At 46.1% G+C, this 20246-nt stretch overlaps 2 protein-coding genes across 8 annotated transcripts in view; one reads left to right on the top strand and one right to left on the bottom strand.

Moving 5' to 3' along the window:
• HMBOX1 (homeobox containing 1) overlaps positions 1 to 7405 on the bottom strand; it is a 117417-nt gene extending 110012 nt beyond the window's left edge. For 3 of the 7 annotated variants that reach the window (XM_064411548.1, XM_064411550.1, XM_064411556.1), the window contains exon 1: positions 7104 to 7404. The gene's annotated coding sequence lies outside the window, so the exon portion shown is untranslated. Of the gene's footprint in view, positions 1 to 6946; positions 6991 to 7103 lie in introns of those variants that run through there. The other 4 variants (XM_064411552.1, XM_064411558.1, XM_064411553.1 and 1 more) reach the window with 3 other exon arrangements.
• Positions 7406 to 7616: 211 nt separating this feature from the next.
• INTS9 (integrator complex subunit 9) overlaps positions 7617 to 20246 on the top strand; it is a 61568-nt gene continuing 48938 nt past the window's right edge. The window contains exons 1-4 of the mRNA XM_064411547.1: positions 7617 to 7729; positions 12743 to 12870; positions 17036 to 17096; positions 19250 to 19312. Of these exons, the coding sequence (XP_064267617.1) occupies positions 7721 to 7729; positions 12743 to 12870; positions 17036 to 17096; positions 19250 to 19312 (261 nt within the window). The 5' untranslated portion in view covers positions 7617 to 7720. The remainder of the gene's footprint in view (positions 7730 to 12742; positions 12871 to 17035; positions 17097 to 19249; positions 19313 to 20246) is intronic.

Below are 20246 nucleotides of genomic sequence, written 5' to 3'. Positions count from 1 at the left end.
CAAACAGGGAATGGCCAGCTATGATGTCTGGAAACCACATGAAATGCAATTTAGCTGGGCAAACTCTGATCAGCTACTTACTCCTCCCATCTGGGCCATGAAAAATTAGCATTAGCTTACATAATCAGCTCTCATCTGGATAACTACAGCTCTGACACCCAGGGTTGTACTCCCAGGAGCAGCAGCACCCATGAACAGCCAGCCAAGAATCTCTAAAAACCTCTTAAATATAAAAGCATCTCAACAGCCCTGAAAGGATTATTTCCATATTCCACACTGGAACAGGGGCAAGTCAAAAAGTTTGCCCTGGGTCATAAAACAAAACCTATGGTAGAGCCTAGAAAGGAAATTTCACTGCCAGGAAGAACTTTCTAACACTGGAGCACCACTTCCATGTCAGAGCTGCTGCACAGCCAGTTGCTCAAACCCCCAAACGCTGCCAGTGAAATCACAAAGAGATTTCTGGTGAAAGCTGACATTGTAATCAGAGAATCTGATCATGGCAGAGAAGCTGTCCAAAGTAAAGGTCAGAATAAATATCCAAGCAGGAACAGCACTTGTATTTGATGAACTAACTAACTGCTTGCTGCTGCCATCAGTAGTACAGTGCCACGGCAAGAACAAAAAGCAGATTCAGTGCTTCCCTCAGAGCTCAGAAGGAACGGGCAGCTCGAAATGCAGGAAATGACTATATGCTGCACTTCCCAATTGATAGGGCAAGGCTTATCAGAAGAACAAAACTGGCTGTTCACAAGGCCACGGAAAGAGTAGCCTACACTATTGTTTCAGTGGTAGTTATCCTGCTGCTGAACTTAAAAATTCTGAGGAAGCAAAAAGAAAAGAAAGAAAAGGCTTCTTAAATATTAAGTTCAGAAGTGGGGAGAAGACCAATACCAGGAACTTAGGACAAGCAAGATTCAATTGGGGGCAGAGCCAAACATAATTAATAGAAATTTTATGCCTGGCTTGTAAATTCCTTCCTTAACCCAATATTAAAATCCCCTCTACCACCACAGCAGTGAACGGGATTCATGTAAATTTAATAAAGCTTAAAAATGTAACTTGTACATATGGAAAACAAAAAAATGCCACCTCTATGCATGAGGTAGGTGTCAAAATTTGTTTCCTCAGGCTGGAAAAAACTCTTCCCCCTGAAGCAACACTCCACCCATTGGGCAAATGGAGACTGGAAGAATTACCTGCCAGCATTCCATGGACACACACACCAAGTGGGATCTTTGTCAGGCCGTATTACAGAAGTGATTTTAGGTGTATTCATGTACAACCTGCTGGAAGGGCTCTGCTTGGTAATGAGTTTCAGGCTGGTAATTGCACTGAAACCAAGATGAGATGATGAAGTGAACGTTCAGAGTGGAATTCTGCAGGAAAAAGTGAACTGACCTTCCACAGCTCCTGGTTGGCTGCACAGGAAGATAAAGCAGAGCTCACTCTGTCAGGAGCACGACAGCAGTTCCCTGTTTTAAGAGCAGACTTTAAGTTCAAACTCTGCCTGCAGCTTTGATTTAGAACTGGGAAAGGGAAACCTCCACACAGACAGGGAGAATAACCAGTTATAGATTATTTCTTTTAATTCTTAATAAAGCACATTAAAACAGCAATCGTTCAACCTGCTGGTGTCTGTATTAACATGGGGCTGAAGTAAAACAAGTAACAGACACGCCTGTGCATTCCTGACATAGATCAGAAGTCCAACACCAAAAAAATCCTATTAAATGAAGCAGAAGAAAAGCAGTACAAGAAAGAAGGGAATCCCTCACAGTCTTGTGATAAAAGTTTGCTTTTCACCTGATGGAAGGTGGAATATAATGGATTCAAAAGGAGGTAAAATAACTGACTAAGTAAGGATGAGAAGTGCCAAGCCACAGAAGTCAGTAGGGTATCCTCCCATCACCATAAAAAATAAATCTCTGGATTTAGATATTCTTGATGACCAGCAAATAAATTCTTTCTAAGGTTACTGTATATCACAGATGGAAAGTGCAACAGATGGGGAGCAGACACCTGTGTTAAAGTGCTGCTGCCTCAGTCCGTGACCTTACGTGAGTCACTCAGCCCTCGTGCCTCAGTTTCTCCATTTGTAAAACACCAATTCCTCTGTCATGTGCTTCTAGAGATTTACAAAGAGAGGCACAAAGTATTGTTTTGACACGGGACAGCAAAGGAGGGCAGTGGCTGAGCCAGGACGATGGAGTGGGAGCCACTGGAGCTGTGCTGCTCTGGCCACCACAGGAGCTACGGCCATAAATCGATCAGCCCCGATTAGGTCGGGCTTTACAAAGCTGTAATTGTCACAGCAGAGCCTCTGGGACTGTGACATGAGCTCTGAGCTCCGCGGTGTCACACAGGGAGCCTGCACCAACAACAAACCTCTGCTAAACCCCACCGCAACAGCAAAGAACAGGAGCTGCCCAAACCCAGCAGACTTTTTAAGGTTATCAAGGATAAAAGCTTCTCCATGTGCTCATATAACCACAGGATAATGCTGTGTAAGCGCCCAGTTAAAGAGGGGAAGGATATCATCAAGAGCATGTTTAAAGAAAGGAATATATTCACTTGAAATCTGCAGGCACAACACAAAAATAAATGTGTTTCTCACAGTGACAAGACGAAATTTTCGGTTGGTCAGCGACTACAAAGCTGATTCTCTACTTCTGGCTGTGGACCACATGACAGCCTCAAATACGTAAGAGCATTTTATCTGCCAACTTGCAATGAAGACCACATAGTTAATAGTTTGCAACCTCCTTTCCCCCAGAAGATCTTCAGAGTTGAGTAATAAAATTCCTCACATGATTTCAATGAGAGGGTTCACTTGTCAGGGGCTGTTTGGAGATAGTATCATATGTCAGGGAGGTGCTGCTCAGATCAAGTTTTCCAACCTTGTGTTTTCAAGGCTTGACTAAAAATGAAAAAAAAAAAACTTCACGCGATATAGTTTGAAACTGGAGAAAAGAGAAATAATCTCTAGCTGTTATTTTCAAAATGTCAAAGCTAGCCAATTAATGAGGGGAGGAAGAAAAACTGATTAAAGCCCTGACAAACCCTTGAGATCACAGACTGATTACGAGTTCTGCTGCAGACTCCTTGCAGGAACCTGGGCAAGTTGATCCCTCTACACCTTTGTTTGCCACCTGCGAGAGGAAAAATAGCACTTTCTTTTCATATCCTGTCATTCTTGCTTGTATTGTTCCCCAAATTAAAAGCATTTGTCAAAACACTTATCTTTAGCATTAACCCTGGGAATTGCATTCACAGCTACCACACAACCCGTTTGCATGACTGAGTGTTCAGTACAAACTCTTAATACACTTTGCTACCCAGCCATCCTAATTTAACAGGAGTCAGAAAGGAGCTTTAGTCAATACAGGAATGCTAAAATACAGTTTATTATTAATCTTACAAATAAAACCAGCCTTTAGGGTTACGAGTTACACTGACCCCCTCCTCAAAAAAAATCAAATTCTCCTCATTATGTCCTAAAAATCCTGCTGTAATCACAGTATTGGTCTCACTGCATTGACAACCCACAAGATCATATTATCAGCACAGGTATAATTAAAGCCCAATCCCACGAGGACATGTATGCAGAATCCAATCCCCGCTCTGTTAAAATCAGCATAACGTGAAATAAACTTCAGGGACTTTAGAATCAAAGCTGCATGAAGTTATCGACAGCAGGAACAAAGGCATCTGGTTTTTTCTGCAATAAGATTCTTAAGCTGACAGTATTTTGATTTCAAATTCGAAAACTTTGCAGATGAAAAAGATTTGCTACAGATGCCAATACTGTAGCCTGTCATTCTGTAACGTCCTTAAAAGCGCTGCACAGAAATCACTGTGAAGTACAAGTTGCTTTCTTTAGATTAAAATGTGCTGTTGCTTCCTGAAAATCCATTTGTTTTCTAACATATACAACCAAACACCTTCCCAGATCCCTCGGTAAAAGGAACAGTACAGCTTCCTCCTTTCTCATGGTTCACTTTCATTGAAACTCACAATTCTCCACCCAAAGACCCAAATTTCACCCCTGCCCCACTGACACATAACACAGAAAGAGCAGTCCCAAAAGTTAACAACAGAACAATTCTTGACAGTCATGCTTAATAAAAATGCATTTTATTAAAAAGCAGGTTACTATTAAAAATTAATGTCACAGCCCCACTCTTTTCCCAAATGCAGCAATGAAAAAACATACCAAACACTCCCATGAAGCTATGGATTACCACTATAAAACAAACACTTCATAATAATTTAGTTTTCAAAACACTGCACAGCTATCAACTTTTAATATCCCTTTGTAAGACACCAGTAAGACCCACACAGAAACTGCCTTAAAAACAAGCCCCCTGCAGCTGAGAGCAGCTACAGATTCCATGGAATTATCAGAATCACAATACCAGAGAGATGCAGATTGTCCAGAAAGGTCAATAAACCCAAGGAGTCGCTTGACACCGCTCAGTGAAGCAGTTCTAGAGAAAACCAGGCCTCACTCACACAGGATTTTCTCCCAGATTTCCTTACCCCTCCTTAAAAATCCTGCCGTTTCACCTAGGGGAGCATTCCTGTAACCCAGCTGGCAGCCTGCATACCACAATGTCGTCTAGACCTGCTGGGAACAGTGGGATGACACAGGAGGAAAAATGCTGATGCCTGTTCTGGTGCTTAGGGAACGAGGGGAGGAAGAACAGGCAGCACCGAGTGAAACACAAGTTCCTTGTTCCCATCCTCCTGCCCAGGCTCCTCGGGTAATTCAACAGAAAAAGTTGTGGCCGTCGCAGGGCTAAAGAATAATCTTCACATAAGGGAAAAAGAACATTCCCAAACCCCAGTTTTCACATGCAGAAACAAACCCTGCCCTTCCCCACACCGGTGCTCCCCGGACATGCAGATAACAAATGCATCCCTGCACAGACAGTGTTTTCCATCCTTTTCTTCCTTCTCCCCTCTCCCCATCTCAGGGATGTTTTCTTAGCAATTTGGAAGAGAAATGGTAAAAAGGGAGATGCAAAACACAGAAATAAATTAAGTTTGCTCTCTGCTGTTGACGGATTTGGTCTTAGCACGACAGGAGGAAAAAAAAAATGTTAGGAGTGATAAATCCATATATACCTACTCCAAACTACACCCCGCTTCCCAAGGGACACGGTATAATGGTAAATAAGTATAGATGCAGTTCCTACTAATGAGGCAGGGTACAGCAAGGCCAAAGAAAATGCAATCATCTCGGGGAAAAAAACTGCACAGGACTCCTCCTCTCCCATCCACGGAGGAAATCAAATGCCAGCTGCACCATCCCAGGAAGGAAGCAGAGCCTGTACCTGATGAGCCCTGCAGAAATGAGCGAGTCATATCACGGGACCCGAGCAGGCACTTCAGGCTTTCGCCAGCCCACAAATCGTCTGCAGAGCACGATTCCTCGCTCCGGTATTTTACATGGCATCATTCATGCAAATTGGAGGGGTATTTTTCCCCACCGTTTTCTCTCTTCCTTCCCTCCATCCCCACTAGTTTGAAGCAGGGGGACAGAGGTAGCGTCTCCCAGATCGGCGTTCCCTGGCCATCACTTTAACGCTTTCCTCCCTACAAAGTTTAAATCTCCCCAGTTTTTTTTGTTCATAAACGTTTTGTACTTAAAAGCCACCGAATCACGCTCCCAGCGTTACCTGAACAAACTGAGACTCGACTCCACGAACATGCTTAAACCTTCATTTCCTCTTCCTTCTTCCTTCCCCACCCCCCAAAACAGCAATTTTTTTTTTTTGTCCTTAACACGAAAGAACTGGGGAAAAAAACAGCACGTCCAACCGAGGCTTTTCCAGAGCTATCGCAAAGAACAAAATGCTTCCGAAGAAGTGCTCTGCAAACATACCAAGAGACACTCCACCAACTAGGGGAAGAAAAAACACACACAAAAAAAAAGAAAAAAAGGAAAGAAAAAATGAAAGAACCCATCAGGCAAAACTGAGGTCGAGGAACTCGGCGGGGTCTGGCTCGGGTGTGTATTCTGTACCTAAACACACTCGCATCTTGTTTTGTTTTAAGCTCGAAGCCGAAGCAAACACTCCAGCAGAATGTCCTGCCGCTTCCCCCGACCGCTCCTGCGGTCAAACCGTTCTGACCCAAAACCATCCCGGACGCGGGACACACACCAGCATTCACCCGCCGCCCCCGTTCCCCACCTCTTCCCAAGAAGTACAAAACAAACACGCGTCTGACACCCCACCCAAGTTCTCCTCGCACATTTTTGGGAATGACTTCCCTCCGGGTCCTCCTCCTCCTCCCCCACCCGTTCCCACGTTAAACTCTCCAGCACACAGACAGCCTTCGGGGGTTTCACGCCTTTAACCTCCCCGGAAACCTCCCGAAGAGGAGATGTGGCAGCCCTGGGAGCCGCCGGGGTTTGGGGCACCCCTGAGCGCCGTTCCCCGACCTCCTCCCGAAAAGGAGCCCCCTCACACAGCCCCAGCCAGGGCAGAGCTCCCCGGCACAGCGAGGGGGCTCCGTGCCCGGCTCCATCCCCTCAGCTCGGAGCCTTCCTACTTCCCCTGCCGTCCCCGGGGGTCTCCGGGACAGGGAGCACCAGCCCACCCCAAAACTCCGCGGCGAACAACACCCGAAACAGCCGCAAACCGCAGCACCCACCCAGGCTGAGGGGGCTCCGCGGCCGCCCCTCCGTGCCCCACACCCGGGAGATGGGAGGAATCAGAATAAACACACACCAACGGCAGGAACAGCGAACCCCAAAGGTGCCCTGCCCTCCCGCTGCAGCCTCCCGGGGACACCTTCCTCCTCCTCCTCCTCTTCTTCTTCCCCCGATCCGGGGCACCCGCGGAGCCCCCCAAAGCCGCGGCTCCAACTCTGCCGCCCGTGCTGAGGGGCTGCCCCTGCCCACCCCTGCCCGCCCCCGGCTGCCCCCCTCACGCACATCCCGCTCTCCGGCTCGGCGCGACTCCCGGCGGTGCCGGCGGAGGGGGGACCCCTTCCCGCTGCCCTCCCTCCCTCTCTCCAGCCCACCCACCCGCCCGCCCCCTCCCCTCGCCGCCGCCGCCGCTCCCCCCCCCGTATCCCCCCTCGACACTCACCTCTGGGTGCTGCCGGCGCCTCCGCCTCACCATGGACCGGCGGGACTGGGGGGGTCCCCCCGCCCGCCCCCGCCCCAGATTGAGGGGAGATTAACGGGGGGCGCGGAGGGACGAGAACAATAGGGGGGAGGAAATCCCTCGGCCCCCCCACGCCCCCCGAGGACACAGCCCCCTCCCCGCCCGGCGCTCCTCCTGCCGCTCCCTCCTCCTCGCCCGCTCCCTCTCTTTTTTTTTTGGGCTTTTTTTTTTTTTGGCTCAATCACACCAGACCGACTGTCTTTGTCTGTCTGACAAGCGCCATGTTGATATCAACATCCGAGCCCCCACCTGCTGCAGCTGTGAGACCCTGGGACTTGTAGTTCCCCCCTCCCCAGGGTGACGGGGAGACCCGCGGCGTCGGGACTACAACTCCCAGCGTGCCGCAGGGGCACGGCGCGCCAATGGGGCGGCGGAGCTGCGCTCGGGGCGGACTACAACTCCCGGCATGCATCGGGCGGCCATGACGTTATCTAGGGCGGAGGGGAGGCGGGACTACAACGCCCATGATGCCCCGCGGCGCGGCGGGGCGGGCAGGAAGGGGGGCAGGATTGTCCCGGTAAATAGAACCGGGGGACGCGATGAAGCTGGTGAGTGCCCGGGGCGGGCGGCCCTGAGGGCGGGGAGCGGGGCTCGGCCTTCTCCCGGCGGCGGGAGGGCTCCCGGAGTCGCCTCCGGGCTGCGCAGTCTCAGCCTCGCCGGGCGTGAGGGGAAACTGAGGCGCTGGAGGGGGGGCCTGAGGGAAAAGGCGGGGAGGAAATGCTGAGGGAATTGGGGGGAACTGAGGGATGAGGGGGTGATAGAGGGGCTGAGGGAGGGGCGGGGGTCGGCCCTGAGGTGTGGGGGAAGGAGGGGGTCGGCCCTGAGTGGGGAAGGTGAGGGGGGGCGGTTACCGGGGTTTGAGGTGTGGGATGGGATCCAATCTTAGCCGGATTCTGGAGGAGGAGGAGGAGAAAATGTTTCTCAGCCTTCCTAGCTTTAAACACGAGTCTGGCGTGGAGCTGTCCCCCTGCACGTGTGGCTTCTGCTGGACTTTACGAGGAACGTGAATAAATGGCCGTGGTTTGTGATAAAGATGTTTTCCATCTGCAGCGTGGTAATACAGGGAGATGCTAACAAAAAAAAAAAAAAAAAAAAAAAAAAAAAAAAAAAAAACCAGCCTGGAACAGCTTTGCCAAGGGTGCACCTTGCTTCTGGCAGGGATTTTGAGGGATTTTGGTTCTGATATTACAGTCTTCTGTCAGAAAGACCATGGTATTGGTCTCCTCTCTTGAGCTGTTTCACTTTGCTAGAAAACTTGGATTCAGGAGCCACTTTGTTTTCCAGGAAGAATTTCAGTTTCACATAATGTGCTGCAGTTCTTGGCCTGGAGGTGAAAACCCAAGAAGTTTTCAACATACCTGAGCATAATATTTGATTTATTTAATCTAAAGTGACACCATTATTCAGTTTAAAACTGTCTCTTGGTTTTGAGACTGAGCAGTGTGTTATAACAAATCTTCATGGAAGTAAATGTTCTGTTTTAAGACTTTTAGGAAACCACTCTCCATGGAAGTGTGTACAATTAATTCCAGAGGCAGGTGGTCAAGAAGCTTGATCCTGCTTCATCTTACCTGTGTGATAAGAGTGTGTGCAGGGATGAATATTACCAGTGGGACAAACACTGCAAAGTCAGGCACCTCTGGGTGTGATTGTAGAGGCTGACAGAATTCAGTGGGCAAAATCAAACTGGAAAAATCTTTATTTAAAGGACCCCAGTGGAAATGCAGAGCTCTTTTAATGTTTAGAGTCTTGCATAGGGACAGAGGGAGGAAAGAGAAGGGAAATATAAACTGTCTGGGGACTCTACTGGAGCCTTTTTAGTCCTGTTTTTAAATTCAGGTGCTGAGAATTATGAGATTCTTCACCTTATATTTCTCTGGAGATGTGTCTGAATTTGGGGTTGTGAGGAGAGGAGCCAGATGCTTTTTATCCTCTTTTCTCATAGATTTGGGTTGAATTTGGAAGAGCAGGGTAGAGGTGAAGGACTGGTGAAATGTTCCCTGTCCACGGCAGAGGGGTTGGGATAAGATGAGCTTCAAGGTCCTTTCCAACCCAACCCATCCTGGGATTCTGCCTCCAGGTCTGAGTCAGAATCCAGTGAAAACCTCAGACTCCCACAAACTCCAGTGTGCTTTGACTCAGGCAAGCCTCAGTGCTCATTTTTCCCCCCAGATTTTAAGCTGAGCATGTGATACTAATACTGGAGGAATGCACTGCAGGATTTGTTGGCTCCACTTGGAATTCCAGGCTCTGCCTTTAACCTGCACAACTCTGAAAGTTTTGGAGCTTCAGGTTTGAGGCACCATCTCTCTCCTCTGTCCCTGTGCCCTCCAGGAGACGCTCATGGAATGTGGGATGTCTGTGGAGAGCCTGCCTCTCCCAGGCCCTGAGCACCTGGAATCAGCCCCTTAACTTGGGCTCTTTGTGCCCCACTGCCAAACTTTCATCCAATTTGTAAATCCTGCCAGGAAAGCTGTGAGCTGGGCTGGGCATATTTATGCTTTTGTGTGTTTTCTGTCATTTTTTACTTTGTGGCTTTTGGAGTTTGGACACGAGGCACCTTTGTGTGTTGGCTGCACCAGCCTTTAGCCATAAGGGCATCAAGCTGGAAGCAAGCAAATCTTGGAACAAAAAACTTGGATTTTAGTCCAGTCAGGAACATTACTGTGTTTTTTGTGTCATTTTTGTGTGTTTTGTGTCATTTTTTACTTTGTGGCTTTTGGAGTTTGGAGATGAGGTACCTTTGTGTGTGCACCAGCCTTTAGCCATAAAGGAATCAAGCTGGAAGCAAGCAAATCTTGGGGGAAAAAAAAAAAACAAACTTGGATTTTAGTCCAGTCGGGAACATGACTGTGGTTTTTTGTGTCATTTTTGTGTGTTTTGTGTAATTTTTTACGTGGCTTTTGGAGTTTGGAGGTGAGGCACCTTTGTGTGTGCACCAGCCTTTAGCCATAAGGGCATCAAGCTGGAAGCAAGCAAATCTTGGAACAAAAAACTTGGATTTTTGTCCAGTCAGGAACATGACTGGTTTTTTGTGTCATTTTTGTGTGTTTTGTGTCATTTTTTACGTGGCTTTTGGAGTTTGGACACGAGGCACCTTTGTGTGTTGGCTGCACCAGCCTTTAGCCATAAAGGAATCAAGCTGGAAACGAGCAAATCTTGGAACAAAAAACTTGGATTTTAGTCCAGTCAGGAGCATGAGTGAAAGCTCTGGATCTGTTTTAAACAGTAACAAATATAAACTGTGTGGAATTTATCACATTTATAATGTGTATAGGGACACACATAGTGCAAACACTTCTATTGTGGATTCCAAATCCAAAATTCTAAGAGAGGTGCAGGCCCAGCAATGTCACCAGTGCAAACAGCTGTAAAGAAAATACAAATTGCCTTTTTTATTTTTCTGTCACTTTGCTTGAATCTGGTAGAAAGAATCCATTGACTCCCAGGAATCCATTTACCTCAGCGTGACAGCCACAGAGAGAGATGATTTTAGCTGCTTTTAAAGAAGGAAAAAAGGAAAAAGGTCCTAGATGTCAGGGTTGTGGTACTAATCATGATTACAAAAAAAGGCAAGAAAATATTTTGCTGATAAAAGTGGTGATATTTCATTGCCTTTTTTAATTACCAATAGTTTTAAAGCTACAAAAATAGAACTTATTTTTCCCTTCATTTCTTTCTATTTACTTCAATTTATAGCTTCATTTGTCAAAGTTCTGGTCTGGTGAGAACTTAATTTCACATGAGAGTGTTACATTTGTGAATAAACCAAGTGAATTCCTCACTCCTTCACCACCTTGGCTTTAGGTATTTTTTTAAACTTTACTAAAAGAAAGACAAAATGTGATGTAACTCCTTAATAATTAAGGCTTTGTGAATTTAAAACAAAACTCTCTGTGATATTTTAAATTTAATATTTGAGGCTTAGTGGGTTTTACTATTTAAATAGAGTTTAAAGCAGGTTTTTGAGGAATGTATGTAAATAGACTTCTTGAGGGCTGTTAATCCAGACAGTTGCAGTCCTGTGTTAACATTGTTGTGAGCAGAGGCAGAAAACGAAATTATTCATCTCCCTTTTTTTCCACTTGGTAGAGGGAAGTATAGCACACAAGCTTAAGGGATAAATGACTTAGAAAAAGACCAAGTCTGCTTTTAGTGCAGTGCACGGCCAAACAAGTGGTGGTTTTCATCTGCATTGACAAAAACTTGAATTTAAAAGCTCCAATTTCGCCACCTGAGCGTGGCTGTGCTGCCAGATGGGAGAGTGGAGATGCAAAAATCCCTCCTCGGAGCAGAGGAACCCTCCCGCAGAGGTGGCCACGCTCTGCCCAGACCTCTGGCTCTAAATCCCACATTTTAAAGCCGACCTTGGGGTGAAATGTTTGTCACTCCAGACAGGAGGTGGCTGCATCTCAATGATGCTCAAGTGCCCCCGACATCACCTGCTCACCGGCTCATTAAGCTTGCAAAGCCTTTGGGATTTGGATACACAAACCCTTCCATTCAGGTGGGGTTGCTCAGTCCCTCCTGCTTCCTGTTTGTGTTTAGCAAGACAAAAAGCAGGTGAGAACTTGCCCCAGAGCTGCTGCACCTGTGCAGGGGTTGTTGGGGAAGGTTTCTTAGCAAAATGAAAACTTGTGTTCCTGCAGGGCTTCTCTGCCTCCCTCTCCACCTCGAGTCACTTTCAAATTTTCTAGCCAAGTTTTGCCAGGAGGACTGAGTTTGGAAGAAGCTGATTTCCTGGGGTTTTGGGGAAAATAGGTGATTGCAAGAAAAAAATATTCTGCATGTGGCCTAAATCAGAGAGAAGAGCTTTGCCATCCACTCAACCCTTGGGATCAGAAAAACTGTCTGAAGAAAATCTGCCCCTTAATACCCTGAGATGGGGAAATCTCAGTGAACACACACAGCTGTGGGACACAGATTCATGGGAAATCATGTTTTCTTTTGGTGTCTAAGGAACTGTGTTTAAAAACAAGGGGGGAAAGGCAGTTTGTGAACTCCATTCACAGAATCACTGAGGTTGGAGAAGACCTGCACGATCGAGTCCAACCTGTGACTGACCCCAGCTTGTCACTGAGTGCCACATCCAGTCATTCTTGGGATACCTCCAGGGATGGGGGCTCCAAAGCTCCCTGGGCAGCTCCTCCTTCTGCCTGTCCACCCTTTCCATGAAGAAATTCTTCCTGGTGTCCAACCTGACCCTCCCCTGGCACAATTTGAGGGTGTTTCCTCTCATCTTGTCCCTGTTCCCTGGGAGCAGAGCCTGACCCCCATGGCTGTCCCCTCCTGTCAGGAGCTGTGCAGAGCCACAAGGTCCCTCCTGAGCCTCCTTTTCTCCAGGCTGGGCCCCTTTCCAGCTCCCTCAGCTGCTCCTGGTGCTCCAGCCCCTTCCCCAGCTCCATTCCCTTCCCTGGACACACTCCAGCCTCTCAATGTCCTTGCAGTGAGGGGCCCAGAGCTGGACACAGGATCTGAGGTGTGGCTTCACCAGTGCCCAGCACACAGGGAAGGGTCATGTTCTGAAAGTCCTGAGTAACTCCTCCTCATTCTTCTTCCAGTACTGCCTGTCAGGACACCCAACCTTGCCATGCAACGTGCTCAAGTTCAAGTCCACCACCATCATGCTGGACTGTGGGCTGGATATGACTTCTACCCTCAATTTCCTCCCCCTGCCTCTGGTCCAGAGGTGAGTTCTGTGGCCTGTCAGCACTTAGTCTGCATCTTCTTGGGTTGCAGTTGGAGTGCTGTGCCTGAAATGGTGTATTGGAAGGAGGGAGGGGATGGGTACAAATGAACAGCATCATCTGATATCATAAATAGACTTTGTTCACTTAAAAATTCCCTTTATCAAAATAACGTCCTTTGGCTCAGTAGACGGAAGACATTTTATGGATTTATTGATTGGTTTTTCTAGATAATTTATTCTAAGCTTCAGTAAAGTATTGCTGCAACTGCTCAGCACAAGTGAGGTCACATATCTGTCATCTTTCTGGCTTCTTCATGCAAGATGAGATAAATGGGTAACTGAGATGGAGTGCGTGGAGCCCAGCAAGTCCTGTTTAACCACCATCTTCTCAGGCTGCTCTTCAGAGCACAGACTAATGCAAAGAAAAATAGCACTTAGCAGCCCTTGTTAGCTGCCTGCATGGCATAATTGTTCCCTTTTAAAAGTTAAATAAATAAAAAGGCAGTGCAGCTGAGCATGGGATTGGAGCAGCAGAGAAACAAAAATAGAGTCCAGAACAGAGTCCTGAGATTTCCTTTCTATGCCCTGATAAAAAGTTGTGTTTCCCAGGTTTTTAGACTAATATGGGGAGTAAGTTAGGGTGACATGTTTTGTGTAAATGGAATAAATTACAAAAATTAGCAGTTGGAAAGGTGGGAATGAATCACTCTCAGTGATGAGGAGGAGTAGGAGCTTTCTCAAAAGCCATTTAGTAACTTCCATCCACAAGGAAATAAGTGAGGAAGGCTTGATTGAGAGGGGGAAAATACAATTGGAAAAGGGAGTTTCCTAAGTGACCTAGTGAGGTTAAAGGAGTTAGTCCAGCACTTCCTATGATTTGTTATTTTTTGGAAAGTAGAGGAAAGGAATAGACAATGTGGGCATTGTTCTTCAAGAACGTGGAGTTCAGGGTCTGCTGTAGAGAGGCAACAGATGCCCTCAGAGGGGTCAGTGTGAAAGTCAATTTTTATCCCATTCCACAGTGCAACTGCTGACTTCACCAACTGGTGCAGTAATAGATTTTGAACAGATCCAGCAAATTTTGGAAATCCAGGTACAGACAGAATTGCCTTGCATTTGTTTTCTCCCACCCCCACCAAAAAAAAAAGGAAATTTAGAGAGGAAGAAGTAGCAAAATGAGGTGATTGAACAAAGGCTTAAGAGGTTCTTTAGAGCAGCAGGAATCAGCTTTCCCCTGGGATGTGGCAGCTTTGTCTGCTGATAGCAGACCCTGGGAATGAACAGCCAAATTGCAGGTCACAGCCTGGAATTCCCCAAGCACCTCCAGAATGTCGGCACTAAAGTGACTCAAACTCAATAAGAGAGGATGTCAGATTTGACCCCTGATGGCCCAGTGGAACCGGAGCAAACATTTGGATTTAAATCCAATCAATCTTGTCTGTGAGGTGACTGAACACCCCTTAGAGCAAGGATTGGCCTGAGCACATGGACTTGGGCAAGTAATTGATCTCCTCTGCAAACCAGGTGTCCTGCAGAGAGTTGTGGAAATAAGTCAGAAGTGTGAGGAGGAATGTGGCTGCCACTGCAAAGTCCTTATCTCTGTAGTACTCATAGTTGTACCATTTGAGATTAGGAGTCCATTACCATGATGTCCAAACACCTCTGAAATTCAGGTGTGTGTTATCAACATAACATGGGTGACAGAGAGCTGGCACTGCCCTCAGATGCCAGGTAAGGTTTTGAACACAGGTCTGTCAGATCTGGTGTTCTGTCCAGCTGTATCCTCTCAGAACCAGATGTGTTTATTGGAGATGGATATCAATGAGACCTTAACCTGAGAGCAGCCATGCTTCTCTCTGCTGTCTTTAGCCAGAGATTCCAGCAGGATCCATGAACCCTTTGGATTCTGCAAATCTCAATATGTGGTCTGCAAAGCTGCCCAAATGTGTGATATTACAGAGGATCTTTGCTACACAGCTCAATCCTGTGTCATACCTGGCATGGGACCCTCCTTGAGCAAATACTTTGAGAGCTTGTGCTCTAATCTATAAGAGAGGAAAGTACTGCAAAGGGACTGGGCATTTTTTAGAGTTCTTTGCTCTTCAAAGAAATGCCAGTGCAAAGGTATTTCAATTCCCCCTTGCCCTGGAAATGGCATTCCCTGTTCTCAGCAGCCCATGGAGTATGTGCAGAGCACCTGCAGCTGCCCAGCTCTTTATGCTCCTGTGCTTTAAAGGAGGTTTGTCAACTGGAGTTTTCTCCCCTGTACCAAAGTCAAATGCAAAACTGTAAAATGAACATGTGGGAAGCTCTTAACCTTTCCTGTCTAGCCATGACACACTTGCTCACATTATTTATGGGACAGTTCCAGCTATTTTGGATTAATCAATCACTCTATTACAATGTCAAAACGATGTCAGGAGGAGCTGTGGTGCTTCTTGGCTTCAAGGTAAAGAGTCCTTTCTGTCCTGTGTTGCTTGTTCTGCTTTCAGGCACACACAAGACACACCTGCTCATTTTGCCTCCCCTGACTCTTCACTCCTCAGTGGTTGCCAGTTTAGTACAAGTTTAGTGCTCTTTCATCACGAATAAAGCAAAACTTTGCTAGGTTGAATTACTGGGAGAAGGACAAGTAAAGTTAATTCTGCTCTGCCTCATGGCTGCTGAAACCACAGATGGATCCAGGGATTTTCAAGGCACAAGGCACTGACCTGACCTTGTGCTGGTGTTGAGATATTGGACTGCAGCCCTTCAGGTGGCCCTTCCAATCAAGGTTCCTGTCCTGTCCGCCTGTATCTGTCAGAGTTGTTGCATATCAGAGTGGTTTGTTCTTGCTTTTTCCATAACTCTTTTAGACTCGCTGCACCAATTCTACTCAGCCCTCTCAGTCTCCAAATTACTGCTCCTAAACTGTGCTTTTGAACAATCCACTGGGCAGCACATTTAGTCACTTCATCTTTGCTGTCATCAGACTTGTTCAGCCTTGCTCTTTATCCTCAGAAGGGAATTGCCCTTCTTCTGGCACAGCTCCTCCATGACAGATCCTTCTGCTCTCACCTCTTACCTTCTGTCTTCACTCCTTGACTCATGGATTTCCCCTTTTTCCTTCCTTGTGACTTACTGGGGTGTCAGAATTTGTTCTTTTATATTGCTGTTAGTCTGAACACAGCATTCCTCTGGGCCCTTGAGTCACTTCCTATTTTCAAGATTTAAAAGTGCTTTTAAGGATATAAACATGCCTGTCTGTAGAGCTTAGTGCACAGCACTTGCAAAGTTCATTGCAGCCAGGTTCTGTGTCCAAAGCTGAAGTTGTTGCAGGGTTTGGTTTCAGGTGGGTTCAGTTCTCTTGTTTACTCAATAGTTGTTTTTATTTGGGTAAATTTCAGTCTGGGCAGAGAGTGTGTTTAGAGCTAAGTTGTAGGCTCATACAAAAATCAGATGTCGCTGTGAAATATAAATAAGTCTCTCAGTTACAATAGCAAGAAATGCTGCAGCCATTGCTGCTGTAAACTCAGAATTACAATGTCTACCTTTAAATTTCTTATTAGCATTTGAAATTATGAAAAACGGGGCTCTGCTGTTGCTTAGAACCTGCAGTTCACAGCAAAGCCTCCTTGCCCCTGTGTCCTGCTCAGCTGTTGGTGTGGGTCTTCAGGGTAACACGAAACCATGGTTTATGTGGGTATAAAATCCCAACCTGTGTCTATAAATGGCTTAGTCCAGAACATCAGTCTTTCCCTGCCACTGCTGATGGGAATATTTGTCTGTTGTCCTCTGTCCCAGAACAGTTTTATGGTGCTTTTGTGTTGTTTCGAGCACAGAGTTTGTTGCTGCCCTAACTTCTCTTTATTCATCCACTTTCACCACAGGCAACTCAGCAGCACTGAGCCTTTTTAAAATCCTCACCATAAATGACTAAAAATTCCCTTTGTGCCTTCTCCTCTGATTTATTTTTACTTATAAGTGTCATAATCATGATTTGTAAAAGTCATTTTGGTGAACACTTAACCACAGTGAAACTGTCTGTCTGTTTTATTGGGACTGTTACTTCCCTGAGACAGGAATGGTGTTCTCTGCCTGGATGACACCAAGTAGAAGGTCTGTGCTCAGCCACTGATAATAATTCAGTTCATATTGAAATAATTTTTCTTCTTTCTTTCCACAGCCCCAGGCTGTCCAAACTTCCTGGTTGGGTTTTGAAAGATGGAAGCATGTTTCTGGACAAGGTACTGGAGTGATGCTTGGAATTTTCTTGCCATGCAAAAAGCCACCTGACAGGTTGAGAGCTGGTGCTGCAGGAGCAGCATTCCAGGCTGACTCATCCCAAAGGTTTCTCTGTGTACCTCTACCAGCCAGGATGTCCTTGCAGAGCAGAACGTTTTGAAACAAAATGCTAATAGCAGCTCTCAGGCTTCAGAGGTAGCCTAGATTATAAAAAAATCTGCTTAAAATGCAGAAGTCGTCAGTGTGAATATTTTTGTATTTCATGAAGCTCCATAAATAATAGTGCGTCTTCTTAGAGTGCCTTTTATTCCACAGTCTCACTTTTCTGACACTGAGGCTTCAGAGCATGCCTATAAATGAGGTTGGTTTCATACCCTTTTTCAGGCAGAACGATGAGGAAGGCAATGGTTTGCCTGTGGGAGGTCTCTCAGAGAGGAAAAGCCTGGCTTTGGCCTCTGAAATCAACATGTGTTCTGCTGCTGGACGTAGCAGGGAGGATATTATCTCCAGCCTCCTGATTCTAAGACACAGAACTTCCTCAGTGACATGAGAGACACAGAATTGCTCTTTTTTTCCCCCTCTTTTCATTGCATCAGTTTTGGAGGCTTCAACCAAAACTTGGCACTGCAGCGACCAGCTTGATCTGCCATGAGGGAACAATGAACACAAAAATATGTCAGATGTTAGTAAAATAGGCAGGTACATTTCAGATGTGGGCAGCAATAGGTACCAGTGGAGAAAATGCTTAATAGACTGTTCTCTGACTACGGGAACATTAAAGCAAACTGTGATAATAGTTGCTTTTGTAGGGGACTTTGAGGTGGACAAAATGGATTGATCTGATTTTTACAGACAAGGGAGCTGAAGATCACAGATTAAAGACCCAATTTTTCTTCTCATTGGAGACAAAAGAAACTGTGCAGGCAGCATTTCTGTTGGTAAAATAGTAACAGCTCTATTCAGAGCACTTGCTAACTGGCAATTGCAGGGCTGCAGAGGCTCAGGGGCAGAAATGGAGTTGCTCAGTTTGAATTCCCTGGAATTTGTGTCTCCTGAAGCCCAGCTTTGGTGTCAGGGCTCTGGGCTCCAAAGAATGGACAGACTGGCACTGTAATTGTATTTGGAATATATTTAAATTTCTGGGATGCTGCTGCTGCAGTGTGTGCTCAGGAGAAACCTCCAAACTCACACAGTGGCAATGGAATCATGTTAAAAATTCAAAGGCAGCTCTCTTAACTTCACCTTGACCACTGTAAGTGCTTGGAATGGTAAATTCTTTGACCCATGCTGGAAAAAGCCAAGGGAAGGAGTCAAAGGGGGGTGTTTTATCATGTGAGGTGGACATTCCTGTTACAGCACTCAGTTTTAAAACTTCAGTCCTGGAGAGGCATTGAAATGTGCTGTGATCTACTTTTAATCATTTTGAACTCCCTTGAGATGAGGTTAGGAGACTTCTGCCACTAGATGTAATTGCTCATTCGTTATTAGTTGGCAGGTGCACTGTAATTATTAGGAATTGGATTCAATCTTTAATTCTGTCAGTCTGAAGCTGGCTGAGACCCCTTGCTTTGGGACAGGAGAGAAGGCAGGGTGGGTGGTGGTGAGCCTGTGACTTGTGCTAGGAGTAGAGTTGGGAATGTTTTTGTTCCACCCTGAAGAACGTGACTTCTCATGTGACAAAACTTCTTGATGTCAGCCTTGAAAAAGAGGAAGAAAATAGGGGATAGAGTTTAACCAAATGTGCCATGTGGAGATTAGATCCCCAAAAGTTGTTTCATCAAATACTCTGAGACAGAGGCTATAAATTATATTTAGGTTCTAGTAAGACAGAAGAGTTTGGGTGTTATTTGGAACCAATTCCAAACTTGCCTTCCTGGTCACTACCAGGGCTCTCTCTTTACCTACCAGGGTGCTCTCTCTGTCCTTCCCAAGGAGGATTTGATCCCTCCAGGTACCAAGCAGCCTCATCTGCCATGGAAGCAGTTTCAGCAGATCTGCCTGCACCAAATTGTGTTTAGAAGGGGAATAAATGTCCTGTAGTAATGGGCTGGAAATTAATGTGATAAAGAAAGTGTCAGGAAAATCCAAAATGTGCTGCCGTGGATAACACTGTGTTGTATTTTTGTGTCTCCTCTGTTGGTGTGATTTTTTACAGGAGCTGAAGGAGTGCTCTGGCCATGTGTTTGTAGACTCTGTGCCTGAGTTCTGCTTGCCAGAGGTGAGTTTGTTCAAAGCCTTACTGAAAAATCTGACTCCATTCATTCTCATGGGAGAAACCTGTTAAATTATTATTATTAATATTATTACCAGGTTCCTGCTAATTTAATAATACTCAGTAAATAATACTTCAAAACTCTGTGTTGTTAAGATGCTTTCAGGCTCTGTGACACTGGAAAAAAGATGGAAACCACCTTTTACAACCATGGTTTTGGGAGACATGGAAGGTCTCCTTGAGCAAATATCTGACACAAGAATAAGACTGGACTGTCCCTTTTTGTGGCTTTTCAAAGGCAACCAGACTGAGTTGGGCTGGCTGACAGGATCCATGTGCTGATCTAGATGAGGGCAGGGCATGAAGGTGAGGAAAGCTTCTTGTCTCTGACCACAGATGCAGGACATGGCAGTGGAGCTCCCTGGGGAGCCAGCTGTGCTTAAGCCAGGTTGGATTCTGCTGGCTGCACTTCTGCCAGCAGCACTTTCAGGTTAAAAACTTCTACAGCCCCTTTGAGGGCCTTCATATCCACAGGCATGGCTGCAAGTGGCTGCTCAAGCTGGTTTTTCCTGGAATTTCTGGATTTAGAAAAAGCAAGCAAGACCATTGAAGATGTTTGGATTACCTGGAATCACCCAGTGGATACAGGGAATGCTGTAGGAGAAATAAAGATATAAAAGGCTGAGCAGAGAGAGGTAGGGATGAATGATGGAGAGTGGCATGGGAATAGTGTCCCTTTCCTCAGTGTGTTCAGAGTGTGATGACACCTGTTCTTTCATTTCATGGTGGGATGTTTTCTCTGTCTTTCAAAGACAGACACAATTGCTTTTGGGCAGAATTTTTTTTTCCTTTCTGCCTGACCTTGCAGACAGGAAGCACAAAACACTCCTGGAAGGTTGCTGTCATCCTGCTGAGGTTCTGGCAATATTGTTCCCATCTG

Source organism: Passer domesticus, chromosome 3, assembly GCF_036417665.1.
Source record: "Passer domesticus isolate bPasDom1 chromosome 3, bPasDom1.hap1, whole genome shotgun sequence".
In the NCBI taxonomy this organism is placed as follows: Eukaryota; Metazoa; Chordata; class Aves; order Passeriformes; family Passeridae; genus Passer; species Passer domesticus.
The sequence above is the reverse complement of the archived record's forward strand: the minus strand, read 5'-3'. Positions and strand labels throughout refer to the sequence as shown.